The following is a 27,036-nucleotide window of genomic DNA, read 5'->3' on the forward strand; positions in this document are numbered from 1 at the left end:
GGGCCGAAGGGGTCTCTGGGGGTCCTAAGGGGGTCACTAAGGGGGCTAGGGGGGTACCTGGAGGGTCCTAAGGGGGCTGGGGGGGTAAGGGGAGTCTGGGGGGGTCCTAAGGGGGTCACTAAGGGGGCTGGGGGGGTACCTGGAGGGGTCCTAAGGGGCTGGGGGGGGCAAAGGGGTTCCCTGGGGGGTCCTAAGAGGGTCACTAAGGGGGCTGGGGGGGTCCCTGGGGTGGTCCTAAGGGGGCTAGGGGGTGGCACAGGGGGTCTCTGGGGCATCTGGGGGTCCTAAGGGGGTCACTAAGGGGGCTGGGGGGGTCCCTGGAGGGGTCCAAGGGGGCTGGGGGGGTAAGGGGAGTGTGGGGGGTCCTAAAGTGTCCCTTGAGGGGTCCTAAGGGGGCTGGGGGGGGCTCTGGGGGGGGGTCCTAAGGGGGTCACTAAGGGGGCTGGGGGGGTACCTGGAGGGGTCCTAAGGGGGCTGGGGGGGTAAGGGGGGTCTGAGGGGGTCCTAAGGGGGTCACTAAGGGGGCTGAGGGGGTCCCTGGAGGGGTCCTAAGGGGGCTGGGGGGGTAAGGGGGGTCTGAGGGGGTCCTAAAGTGTCCCTTGGGGGGTCCTAAGGGATCTTGGGGGAGTAAAGGGGCTCCCTGGGGAGTCTGGGGGGTCCTAAGGGGGCTGGGGGGGGCAAAGGGGGTCCTAAGGGGGTCACTAAGGGGCTTGAGGGGATCCCTTGGGGGGTCCTATGGGGTCTGAGGGGCATCAAGGGGGTCCTAAGGGCGTTGGGCGGGGCAAAGGAGGTACCTGGGGGGATCCTAAGGGGTCATTTGGGGGTCTGGGGGGGTAAAGGGGGTCCCTAGGGGGGGTAAATGGGGTTCCTGGGGGGGTAGATCAGGGGGGTCCTAAGGGGTCCCTTGGGGTTCTAAGGGGGCGGGGGGTGGGGGGGTAAAGGGGGTCCCTGGGGAGGGGTCAGGGTGGACTTTGAGGGGCTGGGGGGGTGGCTAGGGGGGTCCTAAGGAGGTGGAGGGGGGACAAGGGATCTTGGGGGGGGTCCCTTGGGGGGCTGGGGGGGCTTTGGAGCCCATGGTGGGGGGGGGGGGGGTCTAGTGGGTCCCGGGGGGGGTTGGGGGTCCCTGGGTGTATTTGGGGGTCTCAGCACTGATGTGTCTGTGCAGATGACGCTGGGGGAGCTGCTGGGGGGGCCCCGGGGGGGCCGCGCCCCCCCCGCCCTGTGGGGCCAGCGCTGCTGCCGGGGGGGGGCCCTGCGGCGCCTGCTGCACTTCCTGGGTGAGGGGGGCAAAAATGGGGGGGCTGGGGGTAAATGAGGGGCTAAGGGGGCAGATGGGGGGGGGGAATGGGGGTAAATGAGGGGCCGGGGGGCAGATGGGGGGGGCTGGGGGTAAATGAGGGGCTGGGGGGGCAGATGGGGGGGGGCTGGGGTTAAATGACAGGCTGGGGGGCAAATGGGGGGCTCTAAGGCTAACGGGGGGGGGTTTGGGGTAAATATAGGTGGGCGGAGGGCAAATGGGGGGGGCAATAAGGGTGGGGGCACCTTGTTTTGCCCCACATAACCTCTTATTTGCCCCCTCCCCCAATTTTCCCCTTTCCCCCCCATTTACCCCCTGACCCCCCCTTTTCCCCCCTCCTCCTCAATTTCCCCCCCCCCACTTACCCCCCACCTCCCCAATTCCCCCCCCACTTACCCCCCACCTCCCCAATTTGCCCCCCCCTTTTCCCCCTCCTCCCCAATTCCCCCCCCACTTACCCCCTACCTCCCCAATTTGCTCCCCCCTTTTCCCCCCACCTCCCCAATTCCCCCCCACTTACCCCCCACCTCCCCAATTTGCCCCCCCCTTACCCCCCACCTCCCCAATTCACCCATTTTTTGCCCCTCTCTCCCCTAATTTCCCCCCCCACCCCCCTCATTTTTTGCCCCCTTCCCCCCCATCACCCCCCCTTGCCCCCCCCCCCAATTTGCCCCCCCCAGGGGTGTTCTCCTTCGGTCTCCTGGCCACCGCCATCTTTGCCAACGCGGGGCAGGTGGTGACGGGGGCCCCCGCCCCCCACTTTCTGTCCGTGTGTCGCCCCAACTACAGCGCCCTGGGCTGCGCCCCCCCCGCCGCCCCCCCCCGCTTCGTGCCCCCCGGGGGGGCGCCCTGCGCCGGGGACCCCCCCTTGGTGGCGGCCGCCAGAAGGGCCTTTCCCTGCAAGGAGGCGGCGCTGGGGGCCTACGCGGGGGCCTTCGCTGGGGTGGGGGTCTGCGGCAAATTGGGGGGGCTATGGGGGTTATAGGGGGGTTTGGGGGGGGCTACAGGGGGGTTATGGGGGGGCTACAAGGGGGTTATGGGGGGCTATAAGGTGCTATGGGGGGACAACAGGGGGGATTGGGGGTCTATGTGGGGGCCTTCACCGGGGTGGGGGTCTGGGGGAAATTGGGGGGGCTATGGGGGTTAGAGGGGGGTTATGGGGGGCTACAGGGGGGTTATGGGGGAACAATAGGGGGCTACAGGGGGGTTATGGGGGGACAATAGGGGGTTTGGGGGGGCTACAGGGGGGCTATGGGGATTATAGGGGGGTTATGGGGGGGGCTACAAGGGGGTTATGGGGGGGTTTGGGGGAGCTACAGGGGGTTATAGGGGGGTTTGGAGGGTCTACAGGGGGGTTATGGGGGTTATAAGGGGGTTTGGGGGGGCTACAGAGGGGTTATGGGGATTATAGGGGAGTTTGGGGGGGGCTACAAGGGGGTTATGGGGATTATAGGGGGTTTGGGGGGGGCTACAGGGGGGTTATGGGATTATAGGGGGGTTTGGGGGGGGCTACAAGGGGGTTATGGGGGTTATAGGGGGGTTATGGGGGTTATAGGGGGGGTTGGGGGGTCCCTTTGGGGTTAGGAGGTCCCTGTGAGTTTGGGGGTACCCGGGGAGTGTTGGGGGGTCCCTGTGGGTTTGGGGGTACCCAGTGGGGGTTGGGGGGTCCCTGTGGGTTTGGGGGTGCCCGGGGGGTGTTGGGGTGCCCATGGGGTGACGCTGCCCCCCCCCCAGCTGTACGTGACGCTGGCCTGGCGGGGGGGGGGCTCCCGGCTGGCCAAGCCGGCGGCGGTTTTGGGGTTCGCGGCCCCCCCGTTCCTGCTGGGCGCCCTGCGGGTGGCTGAGCACCGCAACCACTGGGGGGACGTGCTGGCCGGATTCCTCACCGGCACCGCCATCGCCGCCTTCCTGGTGAGCACCCCGGAAACGGGGGGAGGGGGTCCCCAAAACCCCCCAGGGACCCTCACACCCCCCCGGGCACCCTAGACCCTCCTAGGGGTCCCCAAAACCTGCCCCCTGGTCCCAAACATGCCCCCAAATCCTCCCTCTGGCCACTGTGACCCTCCTAAGCAGCTTCAGGAACCCCTGAAACCCCTGAAACCCCCAAAATTCTGGGGACCCCTCCCCAACACCCCAGGACCCCCCGGAACCTCCACCCCCCCCCCAACACCCCAAAACCTCCCTCAGGGCGCCCCCAAACTCACCCAGAACCCCCAACCCCCCCGTGACCCCCTGTTTCCCCCCTGAGGATGCATTGACCCCCCCATAACCCCCAGGGCCCCCCCAAAATCCTACTGCCCCCCCCCCCCCAGGTGACCTGCGTGGTTGGGAAGTTCCAGAGCACGGGGGGGTTGGGGAGGGGGGGCGGGGGGGGTCCCCCGAGGGCCCCCCAAGAGCTGCCCCCCTCTCAGCCCCCCCTGGAGGAGATCAGCGTCACCCAGGTGAGGGGCGGTCACCCCAAAACCCGGAGGGGGGCACCCCAGCCCCATAGGGGGGACATGGAGGGCACTGCAAAACTGGGGGGGGTTAAGGGGGGGTCATGAGCTCTTTGGGGGGACCCCAACCCCATGGGTGGGGACACTGAGCCCCATAGGGGGGTGGGGACCCCGATATCTGGGGATGCTGGGGGGGGGGCAGAGGGGTCCATGCAGCCCCCAGACCCCCCCCCATGTCCCCCCCAGGCGCGTCGTGCTGAGTTCCCAGCTGTCACCTGAGTGTCCCCCCACAACTGGGGGGGGGACCCCGACACTGCGGGGTGGGGTGGGAATTGTCACCCCCCTTGCACGAGTGTCACGAGCATGGGGGGGGGACACACATAAAGGGGACAGTCCCCACGAGGGGGGGCGGGGGGGACACACACTGTGACGTGGTGGGAGGGGGGAATAAAGTGGCTGCGTGTGATGTCCCCGTGTCCCTGCGTCCGTATGGGGGGGGTATAGGGGACATGGGGGGGGGGGTATAGGGGACATTGGGGGGGCTATAGGGGACATTGGGGGGCTATAGGGAATATGGGGAGGGGTTATGGGGTATATGGGTTGTCCATAGGGCTGTGGGGTATCTATAAAGGCTGGGGGGATCTATAGGGCTGTGGGGTATCTATAGGGGCTGGGAGTGCCAGCTTACAGGGCGGGAAGGGCGTGTCCACAGCCCACATGCCCGCAGGGCAACTATAGGATGCCCATAAGGCCCCTATGGGGGCAAGGGAGGGGTCCAGGGGGCGTGGCCAAGCGAAGGGGCGGAGCGTCTCAGGGGGCGGGGCTTGTGACGGGCGTCTCCCGCTCCCCCGAGGCCCCGCCCCCTGGACTGCGGCGGGGTGGAGCCAGGAGAAGGGGCGGGGCGTCAGTGGGCGGGGCTTTGCTGGGGGGCGTGTCCTGCCCCAGGCTCCGCCCCCCCCGGACTGCGGCGGGGCGGGCGGCGGCTCCGGCAGCGGCGGCGGCGGTGAGTGGGGCGGGGGGGCCGGGGGCTATAGGAGGGACCTATGGCCGGGCTGGACGGGGTTGGGGGGGGGGAGCCTGTGCACGGGGCCTATAGGAGCGACCTATAGCTGGGGCCTGTGGGAAGCATATAGGAGGGGCCCTACGGCCGGGCCGTGGGGCTGCATGGCGCCGTGTGGGGCCGCATGCCCTATAGCGGAGCCCCTGGGCACGGGCAGCACCTATGGAGCACCTATAGAGCAGGGCTGGGAGGGGGGAGCTGACCGCGGTGCTGAAAGGGGCGGGGCAGCCCCGGATGCCTGGGTTCCCCCCGGACGCCTGGGTTCCCCCGGATGCCTGGGTCCACTACTCCCGGATGCCTGGGTTCCTTCCCCCCAACCCCGGACGCCGGGGTCCCCCCAGTCGCCGGCCCCCCGCTCCCTTCGGCGACGGGTATTCTCGGGCGGATAATACGGACGCGCTGTTATTGCTTGAGAATACGCGTAGCCGAGGGGACGCCCCGCCCCGGCCCTCGTGAGCCCTCGTGAGCCCTCGTGAACCCTCGTGCATCCCGACCCCCGCCGCCTCGTGCATCCCGGTGAGGCCTCGTGCGACCCTTGTGCATCCTCACGTGACCCTCGTGCAACCTCGTGTGACCCCCCCCCCCACGCACCCTCACGTGACCCTCGTGCATGCTCATGTGATCCTCGTGCACCCTCGTGGTCTCCCGTGAAGCACCCCCGATCGTGCCCTTGCACGCGCGTGTGCGCAGGCGCAGGGCGCGTGGGTGTGCATGAGGTCGTGCACGACTGGACACGCGTGCACGTGCGTGTGAACGGGGCCAGCGCCAGCAGCGTGGCGTTGCACGACTGTGTGTGTGTGCGTGTGCACGTGGGGCGAGCGCGTGCACGAGGGCGCGCGTGCACGAGGGCGCGCGCAACCGCGTGCACGTGCATTGGGGTGGGGGGTCAGCGCGTGCACGGGCGCGTTTGCACAAGCAGGGGCGGCACACGAGGCTTTTGCACACGCGTGTGAGCGCGCGTGTCTCACTCCCCCTCCCACTCGCCCCCCCCCCCCACTCCTCGTCCCGCCCCCGTCTCCCGGCAACCGCCCGCCGTCGCCTAGCAACGCGTTGCCTGGCAGCGCAGGGGTGACTGACAGCCGCGGACACCGCCCACCCCCCGCCTGGCCACGCCCCCGGCCGGCGCACACAACCTTCCCATTGGCCAAGCGGCGCGTAAAGGGGAGGGGTACTGAATCTCATTAGGAGACGGGTCGGCGCTGGATTGGCGGCCCGAGCGGCCAATAGAAGCCGGGGGAGGGCGGGACCGCGGGTAGGGTGTCGCGTCACGCCTCCGGTTGGCTGAGGCGCTCGCGCGAAACAGCTGCGATGGGCGGGACCGACGCTGAGGGAATCTCCCCTCTGATTGGCTGGAGCGCTAGCTCGCCGCGGTGGGCGGGAGCGGCGCTGAGGGAATCTCCGCTCTGATTGGCTGAGGCGCGGCGGCGGGACTTTCACCTGACTCACCGCCATCCGCGGAGCGGGCGAGGTGATTCCGGCCGCGGACGCGATGGCGGCGGCGCTGGAGCGGGCGCTGGGCTCGGTGACAGTGGGGGAGGCAGCGGCGCCGGTGCCGGTGCTGGTGCTGGGCCCGGCGGGCTCGGGTCGGACGGCGCTGCTGCTGCGGGCCGCGCTGGCGGGCGGCGGCGATGGGCCCCGCGCACTATTCCTGGCGCCCAGCGCGCTCCCGCGCCTCCCGGGAGGCGGCGACGGTGACGACGGCGGCAACGACCCGCGGGCGCTGCAGGTGAGGGGGTCGCCGGGGATGGGGGCGGCCCGGGAGAGGCGGGGCTGGCGGCGAGTGGGCGGGGCATGCGAGGGAGGCGTGGTTTCCCGTGGGGGCTGGGCTTGCCGCATGCGCGATGTCGGTGGGCGGGGCGTCGTGCGAGTGGGCGTGGCCTACGGCAGGGGGCGGGGCTCTGGGTGAGCATGCCGTGCTAGCTTAGGGGGTAGAGCATGTCGCGAGTGGGCGGGGCCTGCGGCACGAGGCGGAGCTTTGCATGTGGGCGGGGCTTGCTGAGGGGGCGGTGCGCCGTGTCAATGCAATGGCAGTGGGCGGGGTATAGCGCATGTGGGCGGAGCCAGCAGCGTGGGCGGGGTTTTTTGCTGCGCACGTCTGGAGGGCGGCAGCGCTCGTGGGCGGGGCCTGCGGGAGGGGCGGGGCTCCGCGTGTGGGCGGGGCTCGGGGGGCATACCGGGGGGCGTGGCCTCCCGGCGCCGAGGGGCGTGTCTTGCCGCCGAGGGGCGTGTCCTGACGCCCCCTCCGTGCCCCCCCCAGCGGCTGGAGCTCCGGTACCCGCCGTCCGCGGCGGCGCTGGCCCGGGAGCTGGCGGCGCTGCCGGCCCGGCCGCGCCCTCCGGGGCTGCTGCTGCTGGACGGGCTGGAGCGCTACCTAGGGGGGGCCCCGGGGGCTCCCGCCCGCTTGGCTGCGCTCCTGCTGGAGTCCGCCCGCTCCCCCGGGCCCCCCCGGCCCCCCGCGCAGGTTGTGGCTTCCCTGCGCCTGCCCCCCCCCGGCCCGCACGTCCTGCCCGCCCTGCGCCGCTACTTCCCCGCCGAGTGCCGCCTACGGCCCGGGGCCCCCCCCCGCCTCCGCGCCTGCCTCACTCGCCCCGGGGCCCCCCCCCGCCGCTGGCGCCTCCACTTCGGCCCCCAGGGGCGGCTCCGTGTGACCCCCGGGGACGGGGACAGCGAGGGGGACGAGGACACCGAGCCCGAGCAGGACGGCGATGGGGACCAGGGCTGGGGCTGAGCTCGGCTGTCACGCACCCCCCCGGGGTGTTGCGGGGGGACACGGACCCCAGGAGGCTGTGGTGACATCGAGGTGACGCACACCGCGTGGGTGACGGCGACACTGGCCACCACCCAAGGGTGACGCACGTCCCGTCCCGGTGACACGAGCCCCCTCCCGATGGCCCCACCCGGCACCTGGGGGGTCCTGATAAGCGTTATCAGCCCCCCCCGGGGCGGCACAGGACCCAGGCGTTCGGCGCAGCACCCCAACCCCGCCGGGAGGGACCCAGGCGTCCGGCAGAGCCGACGCTGCTTTATTGTACAAAACGGCATTAAAAAGAACCCAAAGCCAAGAAAATTCAGTGTCGCCCCCACCAAGGGACGGGGACAGACCCCACACGGCGCGTCCCCCCCGTCTGTGCGTCCCCGTGTGTCTGTGTGTCCACGCGAGGTGGCACAAACGTGACGTGGGTGACGCGTGGCCCCGCGAGGTGTCCCCTCTGCTTCCCCGTGTCCTGTGGTGACACGTCCCCCGCGCGGTGATGTCGCGGGGTGTGCGTGTGACATCGTGTGACACGTCCCCCCCGACCGGGGTGTCACGGTGTGTCCGTGTGACGTGTCCCGTCGCGACGCGTCCCCTCTGTGTCCGTGTGTCACGGGGTGACATCAGTGTGATGTGTCCCCTCCGTTGTGGTGTCACAGCGTGTCCGTGTGACATCCCAGTGACGTGTCCTCACAGCGTGTCCGTGTGACATCCCCGTGACCGGTCCCCTCCATTGCGGTGTCACAGCGTGTCCGTGTGACATCCCAGTGACGTGTCCTCACAGCGTGTCCGTGTGACATCCCCGTGACCGGTCTCCTCCATTGCGGTGTCACAGCGTGTCCATGTGACACCCCAGTGACGTGTCCTCACATCGTGTCCGTGTGACATCCCAGTGACGTGTCCCCTCCATTGCGGTGTCACAGCGTGTCCGTGTGACATCCCAGTGACGTGTCCCCTCCATCATGATGTCACATCGTGTCCGTGTGACATCCCAGTGACGTGTCCCCTCCGTTGCGGTGTCACAGTGTGTCCGAGTGACATCCCAGTGACGTGTCCTCACATCATGTCCGTGTGACATCCCAGTGACGTGTCCCCTCCCTCATGATGTCACAGCGTGTCTGTGTGACATCCCAGTGACGTGTCCCCTCCATTGCGGTGTCACAGTGTGTCCGTGTGACATCCCAGTGACGTGTCCTCACAGCGTGTCCGTGTGACATCCCATTGACGTGTCCCCTCCATTGCGGTGTCACAGCGTGTCCGAGTGACATCCCAGTGACGTGTCCCCTCTGTTGTGGTGTCACAGCGTGTCCGTGTGACATCCCCGTGATGTGTCCCCTCTGTTGCGGTGTCACAGCGTGTCCGTGTGACACCCCCGTGACGTGTCCCCTGTCACCACCTCACGGTGTCTCCACGTGACATCATCGTGTGACACGTCCCGTCCATCATGACGTCGCGGTGTCCCCGTGTGACATCACAACAACGCGTCCCCTCTTCCGGGGTGTCCTGGGGACTCCCCCTACCTTGTCCCCGCTGTGGGGGTGTCCCCACCCCCCCCCACCCTTATGAGCACAGCACATAGGGGGGGGACAGAATGGGGGGGCCCAGCCCGGGGGGGTCCCCATCCCCAGGGAGGGCCCCATCCTCAGGGACCCATTTGGGGGTGTCAGCATCCGGGGGGGGCGCTTTCTGGGGGGCCAGGTTGGCGTAGGGGCTGTCAGGGGGGCGGCGGGGGGGGGGGCACAGCAGGGCGGACGTGGGGTCGAACAGTGTGTACTCGAAGCTGGGGGAGGGGGAGGGGCCGGCGGGGGGGGCGCTGGGGAGGGGCACCTCGGCGGGGGGACCCTTGGCTGGGGGGGGAGGCCCCAGAACCTCCTCCACGGTGCTGGGCAGCTCCTCAGCATCGGCCACCGCGGGGGGGGCCCAGGGAGCCCCCACCCCCTCGCACAGCCAGAGCTGGGGGGGGGGACAGGGCGTTAGGGACCCCAAAACATCCCCCCAAGACCCAACAGACACCCCCAAACATCCCCTGACCCCCCCCAAACATCCCCCCAAACATCCCCCCCAAACATCCCCCGACCCCTCCAAACCCCCAGACACCCCCAAACCTCCCTCTGACCCCCCCCAAACATCCTCCCCAAACATCCCCCTGACCCCCCCAAACCTCCCCCTGACCCCCCCCAAACATCCTCCCCAAACATCCCCCTGACCCCCCCAAACCTCCCCCTGACCCCCCCCAAACATCCCCCCCAAACATCCCCCTGACCCCCCCAAACATCCCCCCCAGACACCCCCAAACCCCCAGACACCCTCCCCAAACATCTCCTCGACCCCCCCCAAACTTCCCCCCAAACATCCCCCCCAGACACCCCCAAATCCCCAGACACCCCCAAACATCCCCCCGACCCCCCCAGACACCCAAATACCCCCCAGTGAGATAACACCCCCCTAAAACCCCTTAACCCCCCCCTTTACCATAACACCCCCCAAGCCCCCCCCAGGCGCCCCAAAACCCCCCAGGTGTGCTAACACCCCCCAAAACCCCCCAGGTTGGGTAACACCCCCCATACCCCCACCCACCCAGGCCCCCCAAACTCACCCCAGTAACAGAACCCCCCCAAACCCCCCTTTAGGGTATTACCCCCCCCAACCCCCCCCTCCCTTTGTGGTATCCCCTAAACACCCTGCATTAGAGTAGGACCTACAACAACACACCACCCCTTCCATATTAACCCCCTCAAATTAACCCAGCCCCCCCCCCCCAATTCCCCATTATTGTAGGTCCTACAATAACCCCCCCCACCTGGAAGTTGCCCCCATAGGCGCTGAAGAGCCCCTCGAATTCGCGCTCCGGACCGGGCACCGCCGGCCACAGCTTCTCCCGCAGCGCCCTGGGGACAGCGCAGTGTCACCCCCGTGCCCCCCCCAAGTCCCCAGGACCCCCCCAGGACCCCCCCGGACCCCCCCGTACCTGCGGTGGCCCAGCAGCGCCAGCAGCCCCAGCCCCAGCAGCAGCAGGGCCAGCAGGCAGGACAGTCCCAGGGTCACCGGGTCTATGTCTGGGGACACATTAGGGGGGGGGTCAGTAAGGGTGTGTGTCCCCCCCCCACACCCCGGACCCCAAAACCACAGGGGGGGTGCTATGTGTCCCCATGGCCCCATGTGTCACCACTGTCCCACTCCAGCCCCATCTCACATGTGTCTCCCCCTGTCCCCACTCACTTGGGGGGGTGACAACTGTGTGACTCCCCCCATCCTTGTGTCCCCACATCCCCCCTGTATCCCCAAGTCCCCCCCATCCCCCCGTGTCCCCCCCACATCCCACTCACCCCCATCCCCCTCCATGTCCTCTGTGTCCCCCCATGTCCCCACTCACTTGGGGGGGTGACAACTGTGTGACCCCCCATCCCTGTGTCCCCACATCCCCCATGTCCCCAAGTCCCATCCCCCCCTGTCCCCCCCCATCCCACTCACCCCCATCCCCTATTGCTCCCATATCCCTCCATGTCCCCTGTGTCCCCCCACGTCCCCGCTCACTTGGGGGGGTGACAACTGTGTGACCCCCCATCCCTGTGTCCCCACACCCCCCATGTCCCCAAGTCCCCCGATCCCCCCGTGTCCCCCCGTGTCCCCCGTGTCCCCGCTCACCGGGGGGGGTGACGGCGGTGGCCGGGGGGGACCAGGGGCTCCAGTAGCCGCCGTAGCTGAGGCCGTCGGGGCGCGCGCGGGCGCGGACGCTGTACCGGGTGCTGCCGCGCAGGGACCCCACCAGCTGCTCCCGCCGCCCCGCGCCCACCCCCACCTGCACATGGGCGTCAGGGGGGGGCCTGGATCCTTCCGGGAGCCCCCCAGATCCCCCTTGGGACCCGCTGGATCCCAGCAACCCCCCCTGACCAAGCACTGGAGGGCTGGGGCCTTGCTGGGTGGTGGCACCCAGGAGCCACCTGGGGCCCCCCCCAGACCCACCCGATCCCCCTGGGACCCACTGGATCCCCCAGGACCCACTCACCACACACACACACACACCAGGACCCACTGGATCCCCCAGGACCCACCAATTTCCCCTGGGACCCACTGGATCCCCCAGGACCCACCAGATCCCCCCCTGGGACCCACTGGATCCCCCAGGACCCACCCGATATCCCCCCGGGACCCACTGGATCCCCCAGGACCCACTCAACCCCCCTACCCGGGACCCACTGGATCCCCCAGGACCCACTCAAACCCCCAGGGACCCAGTGGATTCCCCCTGGGACCCACTCGATCCCCCAGGACCCACCAAATCCCCTGGGACACACCCAATCCCCCTGGGACCCACTGGATCCCCCCAGGACCCACCCGACCCCCCTGGGACCCACTGGATCCCCCAGGACCTACCTGACCCCCTGGGACCCACTGGATCCCCCAGGACCCACTTGATCCCTCCAGGACCCACCCGACCCCCTGGGACCCACTGGATCCCCCAGGACCCACCCGACCCCCCTGGAACCCACTGGATCCGCCAGGACCCACCCAATTCCCCTGGGACCCACTGGATCCCCCCCAGGACCCACTGGATCACACACAGCCCCACACCCCCCACATCCCCCGGGGCCCTCTGGATTCCCCACTGGACCCCCTGATCCCACTTCAGAGTCACCAGATCCTCCCCACTCCCCTCCCCCCCCCCACCCCGGATCCCTCACCCACTCCCCTGGGACCTACTGGATCCCCCCTGGATCCTCCTCCCCACTTCACCCCCCACATTGGTGGATCCCCAGGGCCCATCACCCGACGTGGCCCCCCCGTCCCCATGGTCTGGGACCCCCTCGGATCCCCCCGGATCCCCCTGGATCCCCCCGGATCTCCCCGGATCCCCCGTCGCACCGTGCGGGGGGGCAGCCCCGGGGCACGCAGCATCAGCTCGAACACCAGGCTGGACTCCAGGTGGGAGCTGGGGGGGGGCACCCAGCGCACGCACAGCTGCCCCCGCGCCCCCCCCGCCTCCGCTGACACGTTCTGGGGGGGGCCCAGCAGCACTGCGGGGGAGGGGCTGGGAGTGAGGAGGGGGTCAAGGCTCCCCCCTAAGCCCCCCAATCCCCTCTGCCCCCCCCCATGACCCTCTGGGCCCCCCAAGTGCCCACGTCCCCCGAGACCCCCCCAGGGATTCCCCTGGACCCCCGCAGACCCCCCCACCCAAATCCCCAAAGTCCTTTGGCCCCCCAACCCCCTGGGTGTCCCTTGGACCCCCCAGCCCCCCCGATCCCCTCAGGGCCTTCGCTGGGTCCCCCAACCCGCCCCCCACAGCCCCCCCCCCGCCGTGGGGCTCCCCACCCCAAACCCCCCCGTACCGACTTGGTCGATGTAGAGGGTGCGGCGGTGCAGGGGGGGCGCGGGGGGGGGCGGCAGCACGCGCAGCTCCAGCGGCACGAACGCCATGGCGGCCGCGGGGGGCAGCGAGCACCAGAACCGCGAGCGGTTCCGCGGCAGCGCCACGGCGGCCAGCGAGCAGTTCTGCCACGGCTCCTGCCTGCGGGCACCGGGTCAAGGGCACCGGGGTCAAGGTGGGTCAAGGGCACGGCTCTGCCTGGGGGCAACGGCGGTCAAGGGCACAGGGGGCAGGGGTCAAGGGGACGGCCCTGCCTGGGGTCAAGGGGGCACCGGGGTCAAGGGGGGTCAAGGGCATGGCCCTGCCTGGGGTCAACGGGGGTCAAGGGCACAGGGTTCAGGGGTCAAGGGGACGGCCCTGCCTGGGGTCAAGGGGGCACCGGGGTCAAGGGGGGTCAAGGGCACAGCCCTGCCTGGGGTCAAGGGCACAGGGGGCAGGGGTCAAGGGCACGGTCCTGCCTGGGGTCAACGGGGGTCAAGGGGGCAGGGGGGGTACTGGGGTCAAGGGGGCACTGGGGTCAAGGGGGCACCGGGGTCAACAGCGGTCAAGGGCACAGGGTTCAGGGGGTCAAGGGGACGGCCCTGCCTGGGGTCAAGGGGGCACCGGGGTCAAGGGGGGTCAAGGGCACAGCCCTACCTGGGGTCAAGGGCACAGGGGGCAGGGGTCAAGGGGGCAGGGGGGTACTGGGGTCAAGGGGGCACCGGGGTCAACGGAGGTCAAGGGCACAGGGTTCAGGGGGTCAAGGGGATGGCCCTGCCTGGGGTCAAGGGGGCACCAGGGTCAAGGGGGTCAAGGGCACAGCCATGCCTGGGGTCAAGGGGGCAGGGGGGGTACTGGGGTCAAGGGGACACCGGGGTCAAGGGGGGTCAAGGGCACGATCCTGCCTGGGGTCAAGGGGGTACAGGAGTCAAGGGGGTCAAGGACACAGCCCTGCCTGATGTAAAGGGGTCAGGAGGGTTACCGGGGTCAATGGGGGTCAAGGGCACAGGGTTCAGCGGGTCAAGGACACGGCCCTGCCTGGGGTCAAGGGGGCAGGGGAGGCACTGGGGTCAAGGGGGCACCGGGGTCAACGGAGGTCAAGGGCACAGGGCTCAGGGGGTCAAGGGGACGGCCCTGCCTGGGGTCAAGGGGGCACCGGGGTCAAGGGGGGTCAAGGGCACAGCCCTACCTGGGGTCAAGGGCACAGGGGGCAGGGGTCAAGGGGGCAGGGGGGGTACTGGGGTCAAGGGGGCACCGGGGTCAACGGGGGTCAAGGGTACAGGGTTCAGGGGGTCAAGGGGATGGCCCTGCCTGTGGTCAAGGGGGCACCAGGGTCAAGGGGGGTCAAGGGCACAGCCATGCCTGGGGTCAAGGGGGCAGGGGGGGTACTGGGGTCAAGGGAACACCGGGGTCAAGGAGGGTCAAGGGCATGATCCTGCCTGGGGTCAAGGGGGTACAGGAGTCAAGGGGGTCAAGGACACAGCCCTGCCTGGTGTAAAGGGGTCAGGAGGGTTACCGGGGTCAATGGGGGTCAAGGGCACAGGGTTCAGCGGGTCAAGGACACGGCCCTGCCTGGGGTCAAGGGGGCAGGGGAGGTACTGGGGTCAAGGGGGCACTGGGGTCAAGGGGGCACCGGGGTCAACGGAGGTCAAGGGCACAGGGTTCAGGGGGTCAAGGGCACGGCCCTGCCTGGGGTCAAGGGGGCACTGGGTCAAGGGGGGTCAAGGCCACAGGGTTCAGGGGGTCAAGGGGACGGCCCTGCCTGGGGTCATGGGGGCACCAGGGTCAAGGGGGGTCAAGGCCACAGGGTTCAGGGGCTCAAGGGGACGGCCCTGCCTGGGGTCAAGGGGGCACCGGGGTCAAGGGGGGACCAGGGTCAAGGGGGGTCAAGGGCATGGCCCTGCCTGGGGTCAAGGGGACATAGGGGCACTGGGGTCAAGGGGGTCACATGGGGCACTGGGGTCAAGGGCACGGCCCTGCCTGGGGTCAAGGGGTCACAGGGGGCACTGGGGTCACAGGGCACTGGGGTCAGGGGACATTGCACACAGGGGGCACTGGGGTCAGGTGCCACAGGCCATTGGGGTCAAGGGCAGCCGGGGCGGGGGGTACGAGGGGCAAAGGTCAGGGGTCAGAGGTCACGCACTCCAGGCGGTACTGCAGGCGGAAGGGCCGGGGGTCGGGGGGCGCGTCGCTGTCCCAGAAGCAGGTCAGGTCGTGCAGGAGCCGCGAGAAGCACTTGGGGTCCAGGGGCTCCTCGGCCTTCAGCACCCCCGCTGCGGGGGGGGTCAGCGCCCCCAGTGTCCCCCAGCACCCCCGGTGTCCCTCCGTGCCCCCCAAGCTGACCCCCAGTTGCTCCCAGTATCTCCCAGTGTCCCCCAGTATCCCTCAGTGTCCCTCCATACCCCCCCAAGTTGACTCCCAACTGCCCCCACTATCTCCCAGTGTCCTCCCAGTATCCATCACTGTCCCTCTGTCCCCCCCCGAGTTGACCCCCGGTTGCTCCCAGTATCTCCCAGTGTCCCCCCAGTTGCTTCCAGTGCCCCCCACACCTCCCCAGTTGCTCCAGTGCCCCCTAGTTGCTCCCAGGGCCCCCCATACCTCCCCAGTTGCTCCCAGTGTCCCCCAGTTGCCCCCCAGTTGCTCCAGTGCCCCCAGTTGCTCCCAGTGCCCTCCACACCTCGCCAGTTGCTCCCAGTGCCCCCCAGTGTCCCCCAGTTGCTCCCAGTGCCCCCCATACCTCCCCAGTTGCTCCCAGTGTCCCCTAGTTGCTCCCACTGCCCCTCAGTTGCTCCAGTGTTCCCCAGTTGCCCCCCAGTTGCTCCCAGTGCCCCCCACACCTCCCCAGTTGCTCCCAGTGCCCCCCCACTTGCTCCCAGTGCCCCCCACACCTCCCCAGTTGCTCCCAGTGCCCCCCAGTTGCTCCCAGTGCTCCCCAGTTGCCCCCACTTGCTCCCAGTTGCCCCCCAGTTGCTCCCAGTGCCTTCCCAGTTGCTCCCAGTGCCCCCCACCCCTCCCCAGTTGCTCCCAGTGCCCCCCCCCAGTTACTCCCAGTCCCCCCCATTCACCCCCATTCTCCCCCCCCCAAACCCCCCTTACCTTCCACGTCGAAGTCGGGGGGCGCAGCCGTGCCCCCCCCCGCGCCCCCCCGTGCACAGGCCAGGAGCCCCCCCAGCGCCAGCAGCCCCCCGGGGCCCGGCATGGCGGGTGCAGCTGCGGGTGCTGCCGGCGCCACTGGGGGCCCTGACCCCCCCACACCCGCTGATAACACCCGCCCCGCCCCCTCCCTCCCCCCCCCTCCGTGGGGACCCAGGCATCCGGGCGGGGCCCTGGCCCAGCGCCAGCCCCCCCCAGGCTGAGGGGGGCAGATAAGGCCCGCGGAGGCGGGGGGGGGGATTGAGGGGGGGAGGGGGGTGTTTATGAATTGAAGAGGGGAAAGGGGGTGGCCCGGACGCCTGGGTCCACACAGGAACACCCCCCCACCCACCGCCAAATGACCCTCCCTGCCCCGGCGTGACCCCCAAAGACCAAGCACAGGCGGGTGGGTTGGGGGGGATTTAATGGGTCACACACGGCACTGGGGGGGACTGGGAGCAACTAGGGGCACTGGGAGCAACAGGGGAGGGGTGGGGGGCACTGGGAGCAACTGGGGGGCACTGGGAGCAACTGGGGGGTATGGAGGGCACTGGGGGGCACTGGGAGCAATTGGGGGCACTGGGAGCAACTGGGGAGGTGTGGGGGGCACTGGGGGCAATGGGAGCAACTGGGGGGCACTGGGAGCAACTGGGGAGGTGTGGGGGGCACTGGGGGGCACTGGGAACAACTAGGGTGGTGTGGGGGGCACTGGGAGCAACTGGGGGGCACTGGAGCAACTGGGGGGCACTGGGAGCAACTAGGGGGGGACTGGGAGCAACTGGGGAGGTGTGGGGGGCACTGGGAGCAACTGGGGGGCACTGGGAGCAACTGGGGGACACTGAGAGCAACTGGGGAGGTGTGGGGGGCACTGGGGGGCACTGGGAGCAACTGGGGGGCACTGGGGGGCACTGGGAGCAACTAGGGGGCACTGGGGGGCACTGGGAGCAACTGGGGAGGTGTGGGGGGCACTGAGAGCAACTGGGGGGCACTGGGGGTCACTGGGAGCAACTGGGGGTCACTGGGAGCAACTAGGGGGGTATGGGGGGCACTGGGATCACGGGGGGGGGCCATGGCCGCCCCGCCCCCCCCCCCGCCGCCCCTCCAGGATCAGCCGGGACTGGCGCTTGATGGCGGCTCGGGACGGGGGGGCCATGGCGGGGGGGGCGTCCTCTGGGGCACCCGTGTCAGCCCCACGGCCGCCCCACGGCCCCCAGACCCCCCCAAAACCCTACAGCCCCCCCCCAACCCCTACAGCCCCCCCCAAAAACCCTACAGCCCCCCCATCCTCCCGAAACCCCTATGCCCCCCCCCAAGAACCTCAGAACCCCCATCAGCCACCCAACGCCCCCCCCCCAAAATACACCCCCCTCCATTCCCCCCCCCAGGCTCCCCCGGCCCCCCCCTCACCGTCAGAGCTGTGCGATGGGGTCTCCTCAATGGGGGGGCGGCTGTGTTGCTGCAGGGGGGGGGGCCCAAAATGGGTCAGGCCCCCCGCCCCCCCCCAGTTCATCTCAAGGCCCCTCAGACCATTTCACTCCCCCCTCCAGACCCCCCCCCCCAAATCCCCCCAGAGCCTCCCCCAAGATTCCCCCAGATGGGCTTGGAGACCCCCAGACCCCCCTCAAACCAGCTCATTGCCCCCCCCTAGACCCTCCTAGATGGAGTTGGGCCCCCCAAACCATCAGGGTCCCCCCCAAACCAGCTCATTGACCCCCCCCCAGATCCCCTTAGATGGGGTTGGGCCCCCCCAAACCCCCCCAGAGACCCCCAAGACTCCCCCAGATGGGCTCAGGGCCCCCCAAACCCCCTCAGAGCCCCCCAAAGACTCCCCCAGACGGACTCAGGGCCCCCCAGGCCCCCCAAACCCCCTCAGAGCCCCCCAAAGACTCCCCCAGATGGACTCAGGGCCCCCCAGGCCCCCCAAATCCCCCCAGAGCCCCCCAAGACTCCCCCATATGGACTCAGGGCAACCCCCAAATCCCCCCCAAGACTCCCCCAGATGGACTCAGGGCCCCCCAAGCCACCTCACTGACCCCCCCCAGACCCCCTTAGATGGGGTTGGGCCCCAGTTCACCCACCTGCCATGGGGTGCTGGGTGGGGGGCGCAGGGCCCGGGGGGGCCCCCCCTGCAGCGCCGCCAGCCCGGCCCGGGTCTGTGCCAGCAGCGCCTGTGGGTCCTCCATTGGGTCCCCCATTGGGTCCCCCATTGGGTCCCCCCTCGGGTCCCCCCGCCCCAGCTGGCCCAGTTGCCCAGCCAGGTGGCCCAGGCCGGCGCTGGCCAAGCCCAGGGCCCGGGTGACCTCGGCCAGAGCCCGGCGGGCGCTGTCCCTGCGCTGCCGCTGCTCACACAGCTGCCGGGCACGGGCGGCCGCGCGGAGCTGGGACCTGGGGACGGGGACACGGGGTACAGGGTCACCCACTGCCTTGGGGACAGGGACATGGGGTCACCTCACTGCCCTGGGGACAGGGATGCGGGGTCACCGCACTGCCTTGGGGACAGGGATACAGGGTCACCCACATTGTCCTGGGGACAGGGACACGGGGTCACCACACAGTCCTGAGGATGGGGACACGGGGTCACCGCACTGCCCTGGGGACAGGGAGACGGGGTCACCGCACTGCCTTAGGGACAGGGACAGGGACACGGGGTCACCTCACTGCCATGGGGACAGGGATGCGGGGTCACCACACTGCCATGGGGACAGGGACACGGGGTCACCGCACTGCCCTGGGGACGGGGACACAGGGTCACCACACTGCCATGGGGACAGGGACACGGGGTCACCGCACTGCCCTGGGGACGGGGACACAGGGTCACCACACTGCCATGAGGACAGGGATGGGGACAGGGTCACCCTGGGGACAGGGTCACCCCATTGCCCTGGGGACAGGGACACGGGGTCACCGAACTGCCCTGGGGACAGGGAGACGGGGTCACCGCATTGCCCTGGGGACAGGGACACAGGGTCACCCACATTGCCCTGGGGACAGGGAGACGGGGTCACCGAACTGCCCTGGGGACGGGGACAGGGGTACAGGGTCACCCACATTGTCCTGGGGACGGGGACACGGGGTCACCGCACTGCCATGGGGACAGGGAGTCGGGGTCACCGCACTGCCATGGGGACAGGGACAGGGGTACAGGGTCACTGCACTGCCTTGGGGACAGGGACACAGGGTCACCCACATTGTCCTGGGGACGGGGACACGGGGTCACCCACACTGCCTTGGGGACAGGAACACGGGGTCACCCACATTGTCCTGGGGACAGGGACACGGGGTCACCCCACTGCCCTGGGGACAGGGAGACGGGGTCACCGCACTGCCCTGGGGATGGGGACACAGGGTCACCGCACTGCCCTGGGGACAGGGAGACGGGGTCACCCCACTGCCCTGGGGATGGGGACACAGGGTCACCCCACTGCCCTGGGGACAAGGGACAGGGGTACAGGGTCACCCACATTGTCCTGGGGACAGGGACACCAGGTCACCTCACTGCCTGTCCCCGCCCTGTCCCCCCCATCCCCACTGACCCCTCCCGCTGCCGCTCCCCCATGGGGACACAGGGGACCCCCCCGTCCCCACTGACCCCTCCCGCTGCCGCTCCCCCATGGGCACACAGGGGACCCCCCCGTCCCCACTGACCCCTCCCGCTGCCGCTCCCCCATGGGCACACAGGGGACCCCCCCGTCCCCACTGACCCCTCCCGCTGCCGCTCGCCACCGTAGCGCAGCCGCTGCAGCTGCTCCCCCAGCGCCGTCACCTCTGCCCGCAGCTGCCCCAGCGCCACCGCCTGGCCCTGCGCCAGCGCCGCCAGCGCCGGGGACACCGAGCGCTGCGGGACACGGGACACGGGGCGTGGGGATGGGGGGCACGGGGCACGGGGCATGGGCCGGGTGTGGGGACAGGGGACACGGGGCATGGCGTGTGGGGATGAGGGGCATGGGGCACGGGGACATGGGGATGTGGGGACAGGGGACATGGGACACGGAGCATGGGCCGCGTGTGGGGACAGGGGACACGGGCAGGGGGATGTGGGGACAGGGGACATGGGGATAGGGACATGGGGATGTGGGGACAGGGGACATGGGGACATGGGCAGGGGGATGTGGGGACAGGGGACACGGGGATAGGGACATGGGGATGTGGGGACAGGGGACATGAGTTTGGGGACATGGGGATGTGGGGACAGGGGACACAGGGACATTGGCAGGGGGATGTGGGGACAGGGGACATGGGGATGGGGACATGGGGATGTGGGGACAGGGGACACAGGCAGGGGGATGTGGGGACAGGGGACATGGGGACGTGGGCAAGGGGATGTGGGGACATGGGGATGTGGGGACAGGGGACACGGGGACATGGGCAGGGGGATGTGGGGACAGGGGACATGGGGACATGGGCAAGGGGATGTGGGGACATGGGCATGTGGGGACATGAGAATGTGGGATATGGGGGACATGAGGACACGGGCTTGGGGACAGAGGGACTTGGGAACAGGAGGATGTGGGGACACAGGGCCACAGGGCAGAGTCCCCCCACCCCTGGGGTTCCCGGACGCCTGGGTCCTCACCTGGGGGCTGGTGCTGCCGGGGGGGCCGGGCAGGCAGGGGGGAGGCGAGGGGGGGGCGCTGGAGGGGGGTGTCGGGGGGACACTGGGGGGGTCCCCCCCATCCTGCCCCTTCTCCGAGGTCTCCTGGGGGGGGTCGGGCTGGGGGACAGAGGGGACAGAGGGACGGCCAGTCTGGTTGGGGACCGGGACCCCCAGGTCCCCCCCCAGCCCCCCCCTTACCCCCAAACCACCCCACATCCCCCCAGCCCCCCATGTGTCCCAAGACCCCTCCAGACACCCCCCAACTCCTCCCGGCCCCCCCCGGCCTCCCCGCCCCCCCCAAGCCGGGGACACGGGGACCTCCCCAGCCCCACGGGACCCCCCCCGTACCCTGTCCCGGCCGGGCCCCCCCCGGCGCCCCCCGTGTCGGGGACCGGGTGTCCGCGGCTGCCCCCGCTCCCGGGGCCGCTTCCCCCGGTCCCGGGGCTGCTCCCCCCGGTCCGGTCGCTCTCTCGGGTCCCGGAGCTGCTCCCCCCGGTCCCGGGGCTGCTCCCCCCGGTCCGGTCGCTCTCTCGGGTCCCGGAGCTGCTCCCCCCGGTCCCGGGGCTGCTCCCCCCGGTCCGGTCGCTGTCCCGGGTCCCGGAGCTGCTCCCCCCGGTCCCGGGGCTGCTCTCCCCGGTACGGTAGCTGTCCCGGGTCCCGGAGCTGCTCCCCCCGGTCCCGGAGCTGCTTCCTCCGGTCCGGTCGCTGTCCCGGGTCCCGGAGCTGCTCCCCCCGGTCCGGTCGCTGTCCCGGGTCCCGGAGCTGCTCCCCCCGGTCCGGCCGGTCCCGGTGCCCCCGGCCCCGCAGGTCCCGCAGCTGCCGCCGCCGCCGTTCCAGCTCCGCCTCCAGCTGCTCCAGGCGGACCCGGGCGGCCCCGGTCTCGTCCTGCCCGGCCCGTCAGCACCGGCACCGGGGGACACCGGAGGGACACCCGCGGGACACGGGACCCCCACCCGCGGGACACACACAGTGACCCCGCCCCCCCGGGGGGACACACCTGGGGATCCCCCCCCCCCCCACCCCACGAGGGGAACCCCGCCCCACCGGGGGACACACCTGGGGATCCCCCCCCCCCCCCCCACAAGGGGAACCCCACCCTGGGGTGACACACCGAGGGACCCCCGTGATGCCACCCAGGGGTGACAAAGCCCGATCCTGATCCTGGCCCCACGTGGGTGCAGGGCGGGGCTGGGGGGCGGGGCTGGGGGCGGGGCTGTGACCTGATTGGGCGGAGCTGTGACCAGATGGGGCGGGGCTGTGACCAGGCTGTGGGCGGGGCTGTGACCAGATTGGGTGGGGCTGTGACCAGACTGGGCGGGGCTGTGACCAGACTGGGCGGAGCTGTGACCAGGCTGTGGGCGGGGCTGTGACCTGATTGGGCGGGGCTGTGACCAGATTGGGTGGAGCTGTGACCAGATTGGGCGGGGCTGCGACCAGACTGTGGGCGGGGCTGTGACCTGATTGGGCGGAGCTGTGACCTGATTGGGTGGAGCTGTGACCAGATTGGGTGGAGCTGTGACCAGAGTGGGCGGGGCTGTGACCAGACTGGGCGGAGCTGTGACCAGGATGTGGGCGGGACTGTGACCAGATTGGGAGGAGCTGTGACCTGATTGATTGGAGCTGTGACCAGAGTGGGCGGGGCTGTGACCAGAGTGGGCGGGGCTGTGACCAGATTGGGTGGAGCCGTGACCAGACTGGGCGGGGCTGTGACCACACTGGGCGGGGCTGTGACCAGATTGGGCGGGGCTGTGACCCGACTGTGGGCGGGGCTGTGATTAGGATGAGGGCGGGGCTGTGGGCGGAGCTTCGTGGCGGTGGGCGGGGCCATGTGCTCACCTGCAGGTGCGCCCCCAGGCGGCGGTAAAGCGCCGTCAGCCGCGCCGCCTCCTCCGCACGCAGCCGCAGCCGCCCCAGCCCCCCCCGCAGCGCCTGGGGACGCGTTGGGGGGGGGGATGGTTAAGGTTAACACCGTGGGGGGGGGAGGGGCGGAAGGGGGGAGGGGGGGGGGTTCACACCCACCTGCTCCCGGTCGCGGTCCCGGTGCTGTGGAGCGGCGGGGGGGCGCGGGGGGGGCGCGGGGCGGGGCATTGCGACGGGGTGGGCGGGGCCCAGCGCGTCCAATCGGCGGCGCTGGAGCCACAGGCGCGCGCACAGCAGCGAGCGCGCGCTCTGGGCGGGGTGGGGGAGGGGATGAGGAGGGGGTGGGTACCCCCCCCCCCCCACCCCCGAGACACCCAGGTCCCCTCTGACCCCCACGACCCCTGTGACCCTCTGTGACCCACTGACCCCTGTGATCTCCGGCCCATGTGACCCCCCCGACTCCCTCCCCCCTGTGACCCCCTGACCCCTGTGACCCCCCCCCACGTCCATGTGACCCCCCCTGCCCCCCCTCCCCCCTCCCCCCCCATGACCCCTGACTCTGTGACCTCTGACCCCTCACCCCTCGCTCCCGCAGGTGCAGCAGCTCCCGGCCCTCGGGGCGCCGCTGCAGCAGCTCCAGCAGGGTCCCCTCGTCACCCTGCGGGGTCACAGGGTGGGGGTCACTGGGGGGGGGGGGAGGGGGGAGGGTCACCCAGGGGGTCTGGGGGTCCCGGGGGGGTCTCACCCACCGTCAGCGCCTGCGCCAGGTCTCGCTGCAGCTGCCGGTGCTGAGCCCGCAGCTCCCGGGCGGAGAGGGGAGCTGGGGGGGCAAAAACTCAGACCCCCGCACCCCCCAACGCCCCCCGGCCCCCCCAGTCCCTCCCCGTACCTGCGCCCTGGCCCACCCCCCGGGGGGGCAGCGGCGGCCGGGGGGGGCAGCGAGGGGCCGCCATGGGGTCAGGGGGTGGGTCCGCACCCCCCAGGGGTCCTTTGGGAACCCCCCAAGTTCTCCCCGGTCCCGCACACACGTGCTGCCGCAGCTCCCGCCGCCCCGTGCTCCCCCCCCGCCTTGTCGCTATGGCAACCGGACGCGCTGCAGCCCATTGGCTGCGCCGCCACACTCAAGATGGCGGCGCCCTGCAGGGCAGGACCAGCGGGGGCCGCCACACTCAAGATGGCGGCGCCCTGCAGGGCAGGACCAGCGGGGGCCGCCACACTCAAGGTGGCGGCGGCGGCCGTACGCGGCCCCCGCGCTTGGCGCGACAGGAAGTTCCTCCCCCGGCGCTTCCGGTTCCGCCGTGTGGACCCTGGACCGGCCGCGCGGTACCTGGGGGGTCCTATAGGGGACCTGGAGGACCTATAGGGGACCTGGGGGGGTCTATAGGGGACCTGTGGGGCCTATGGGTGATTTGGGGGGGTATAGGGGACTGGGGCGGCCTATAGGGGGGCGTGGCGGGCATGTGGGGGGTGTTGGGGGGTCTATAGGGGATCCTATAGGGGATCCTGGGGGGGGGTCTGGGGGCCTATAGGGGGTCGAGGGGTGTATGGGGGACTCAGAGAGGGGCAGCAGGGGAGCTGAGGGGGTCTATAGGAGATCTGGGGGTGTGTATAAGGGACCTGGGGGTGTCTATAGGAGATCTAGGGGTGTCTATAGGGGACCTGGGGGTGTCTATAGGGGACCTGGGGGTGTCTATAGGAGACCTAGGGGTGTCTATAGGGGATCTGGGGGGGGCTTATAGGGGACCTGGGGGTGTGTATAAGAGACCTGGGGGTGTCTATAGGAGACCTAGGATTGTCTATAGGAGACCTTGGGGTGCTTCTATGGGCCCTGATGTGATCCATAGGGACCCTTGGGGGGCTATAGGGAGCCCAGGGGGGGCCGATAGCGGACCTGGGGGGTCTATAGGGTTCCCTGGCAGGATGCAGGAGATGCTGGGGCGGGAAGAACCCCCAGGGGGCGTGGCCAAGCTCTATATGGGGATCTCCTGGGAGGTCTATAGGGGATCTATAGGGTCTGTGACCCCCCCCCAGCCCCCCCGCCATGCTGCCCCTGGTGATGCTGCTGCTGGTGCCGCCGGTGCTGCCGGGCGCTGTGGAGGTGACGCGGCCCCGTGGGTGTCCTGTCCAGTGAGTGCACAGAGCCCCCACCCCCCCGTACACCCTCTGACACCCCCCTGACCCCCCCATACACCCCCTGACCCCCCCATACACCCCCTGACCCCCCCATACACCCCCTGACTCCCATACATCCCCTGACCCCCTATACATCCCCTGACCCCCCCATACACCCCCTGACCCCCCCATACATCCCCTGACCCCCCCATACACCCCCTGACCCCCCCCATACACCTCCTGACCCCCCGTACACCCCCTGACCCCTCCCCGTACACCCTCTGACCCCCCCCGACCCCCCATACACCCCTTGACCCTCCCCATACACCCCCTGACCCCCCCCGACCCCCCATACACCCCTGACTCCCCATACACCCCCTGACCCCCATACACCCCCTGACCCCCTATACACCCCCTGACCCCCCATACATCCCCTGACCCCCCCATACACCCCCTGACCCCCCCCATACACCTCCTGACCCCCCGTACACCCCTTGACCCCTCCCCGTACACCCCTGACCCCCCCCGACCCCCCATACACCCCTTGACCCTCCCCATACACCCCCTGACCCCCCCCGACCCCCCATACACCCCCTGACCCCCCCATACATCCCCTGACCCCCCCTGACCCCCCATACACCCCCTGACCCACCATACACCCCCTGACTCCCATACATCCTCTGAACCCCCCCTGACCCCCCCATACACCCCCTGACTCCCCATACATCCTCTGAACCCCCCCCCCCCAGCCCCTCCATACACCCCCTGATCCCACATACACCCCCCGACCCCCCCGTACACCCCCTGACCCCCCATACACCCCCTGACCCTCCCCTGCCCCCCCATACATCCCATACTCACCCAGCCCCTTATAGATCCCATATTCCCCAGACCTCTATAGATTCCTTGCTCTCCTATACATCCCATACTCCCCCAGCCCCCTATAGATCCCCTACCCCCCCAGACCTCTATAGATCCATTGCCCCCCCATACATCCCATACCCCCCCAACCCCTATAGGTCCCATACCCCCCCAGCCCCCTATAGATCCCATACCCCCTCGACCTCTATAGATCTCTTGCCCCCCCATACATCCCATACCCCCTCAGCCCCTTGTAGGTCCCATACCCCCGCAGGCCCCTATAGATCCTATACCCCCGCAGGCCCCTATAGATCCCATACCCCCCAGGCCCCTATAGATCCCATACCCCTCAGCCCCCTATAGATCCCATACCCCCCCGACCTCTATAGATCCCTTGCCCCCCCATACATCCCATGTCCCCCCAGCCCCCCATACATCCCATGTCCCCCCAGCCCCCCATACATCCCATACCCCCCCAGGCCCCTATAGATCTCATATCCCGCCAGACCTCTATAGATCCCTTGCCCCCCCTATAGGTCCCATACCCCCCAGCCCCCCTATAGATCCCATACCCCCCAGACCTCTATAGATCCCTTGCCCCCCCATACATCCCATACCCCCCCAACCCCCTATAGGTCCCTTTCCCCCCCCCAGCCCCCTATAGGTCCCATACCCCCCCAGCCCCCTATAGACCCCATACCCCCCCAGACCTCCACTTCTACGAGCCCTCGGGTCCCTTCACCTGCCTGGACGGCTCGGCCACCATCTCCTTCTCCTGGGTCAACGACGACTATTGCGACTGTGGCGACGGCTCCGACGAGCCCGGTGAGACCCCCCCCACCCTGCATCTTGGGGACCCCCCCGGGGACCCCGACATCCCAGTGACCCCCCCGTGTGTCCCATGTCCCCCCCCAGGGACGGCGGCGTGTCCCAACGGCCACTTCCACTGCACCAACGCTGGGTACCGGCCCCACAGCATCCCCTCGGCACACGTCAACGACGGCATCTGCGGTGGGTCCGGGGGGGTCGCCGTGGCAATGGGGGGGGGGTCTCGGCTTCCTGGGGGGGGGCTGGGGGCCCCCCAAAGGTTTGGGGGTCATGGGGGGCACAGGAAGGTCCCTGAGGGGACTTTGGGGGAGGTTTTGGGGTCCCCGGGGGGTCTCAGAGGGTGGAGCTGTGGGGGGAAATGGGGTCCGGGGGGGGCTCAGGGTGGCACTAGGGGGGGGGGTCTCGGCTTCTTGGGGGGGATCTGGGGACCCCCCAAAGGTTTGTGGGGTCACAGGGGACACAGAAAGGTCCCTGAGGGGACTTTAGGAGGTTTTGGGGTCCCTGGGGGTGTGTCAAAGGGTGGAGCTGTGGGGGGAAATGGGGTCTGGGGGGGGGGTCAGAGTGGCAATGGGGGGGGTCTCGGCTTCCTGGGGCGGGTCTGGGGGCCCCCCAAAGGTCTATGGGGTTGTGGGGGACACAGGAAGGTCCCTGAGGGGACTTTGGGGAGGTTTTGGGGTCCCTGGGGGGGTGTCAAAGGGTAGGTCTGGAGGGGCTGTGGGGGGAAATGGGGTCTGGGGGGGGGTCACGGTGGCAATAGGGGG

General features: G+C 69.8%; 4 protein-coding genes across 4 annotated transcripts in view; 3 read left to right on the top strand and 1 right to left on the bottom strand.

The window, feature by feature from the left end:
* LOC308051039 (phospholipid phosphatase-related protein type 2-like) overlaps positions 1–4,011 on the top strand; it is a gene marked incomplete at both ends in the record, with an annotated part of 4,307 nt that extends 296 nt beyond the window's left edge. The window contains 4 exons of the mRNA XM_080361312.1: positions 1,978–2,240; positions 3,032–3,208; positions 3,610–3,738; positions 3,979–4,011. Of these exons, the coding sequence (XP_080217438.1) occupies positions 1,978–2,240; positions 3,032–3,208; positions 3,610–3,738; positions 3,979–4,011 (602 nt within the window). The remainder of the gene's footprint in view (positions 1–1,977; positions 2,241–3,031; positions 3,209–3,609; positions 3,739–3,978) is intronic.
* Positions 4,012–6,036: 2,025 nt separating this feature from the next.
* SWSAP1 (SWIM-type zinc finger 7 associated protein 1) lies at positions 6,037–7,648 on the top strand. The gene is made up of 2 exons (XM_080361370.1): positions 6,037–6,518; positions 7,050–7,648. Exons 1-2 carry the CDS (start codon positions 6,282–6,284, stop codon positions 7,518–7,520), a joined length of 708 nt encoding a protein of 235 aa, XP_080217496.1. The 5' UTR covers positions 6,037–6,281; the 3' UTR covers positions 7,521–7,648.
* A 150-nt stretch (positions 7,649–7,798) lies between these two features.
* On the bottom strand, positions 7,799–22,702 carry EPOR (erythropoietin receptor; the record flags this gene model as incomplete). The annotated part of the gene is made up of 15 exons (XM_080361313.1): positions 7,799–9,497; positions 10,345–10,432; positions 10,513–10,600; positions 11,190–11,343; positions 12,408–12,559; positions 12,872–13,050; positions 15,032–15,161; positions 17,428–17,476; positions 18,099–18,192; positions 18,241–18,405; positions 19,722–19,855; positions 20,594–20,731; positions 20,963–21,499; positions 22,451–22,543; positions 22,634–22,702. The coding sequence occupies 15 exons, from the start codon at positions 22,700–22,702 to the stop codon at positions 9,105–9,107; spliced, it is 2,463 nt and encodes an 820-aa protein (XP_080217439.1). The 3' UTR covers positions 7,799–9,104.
* Positions 22,703–25,887: 3,185 nt separating this feature from the next.
* PRKCSH (PRKCSH beta subunit of glucosidase II) overlaps positions 25,888–27,036 on the top strand; it is a gene marked incomplete at its 5' end in the record, with an annotated part of 2,450 nt that continues 1,301 nt past the window's right edge. Inside the window, 3 exon segments of the mRNA XM_080361314.1 lie at positions 25,888–25,948; positions 26,156–26,272; positions 26,363–26,481. Of these exon segments, the coding sequence (XP_080217440.1) occupies positions 25,888–25,948; positions 26,156–26,272; positions 26,363–26,481 (297 nt within the window).

The sequence above is a fragment of the Nesoenas mayeri genome (genome assembly GCF_963082525.1).
Source record: "Nesoenas mayeri genome assembly, chromosome: 31".
NCBI lineage: Eukaryota > Metazoa > Chordata > Aves > Columbiformes > Columbidae > Nesoenas > Nesoenas mayeri.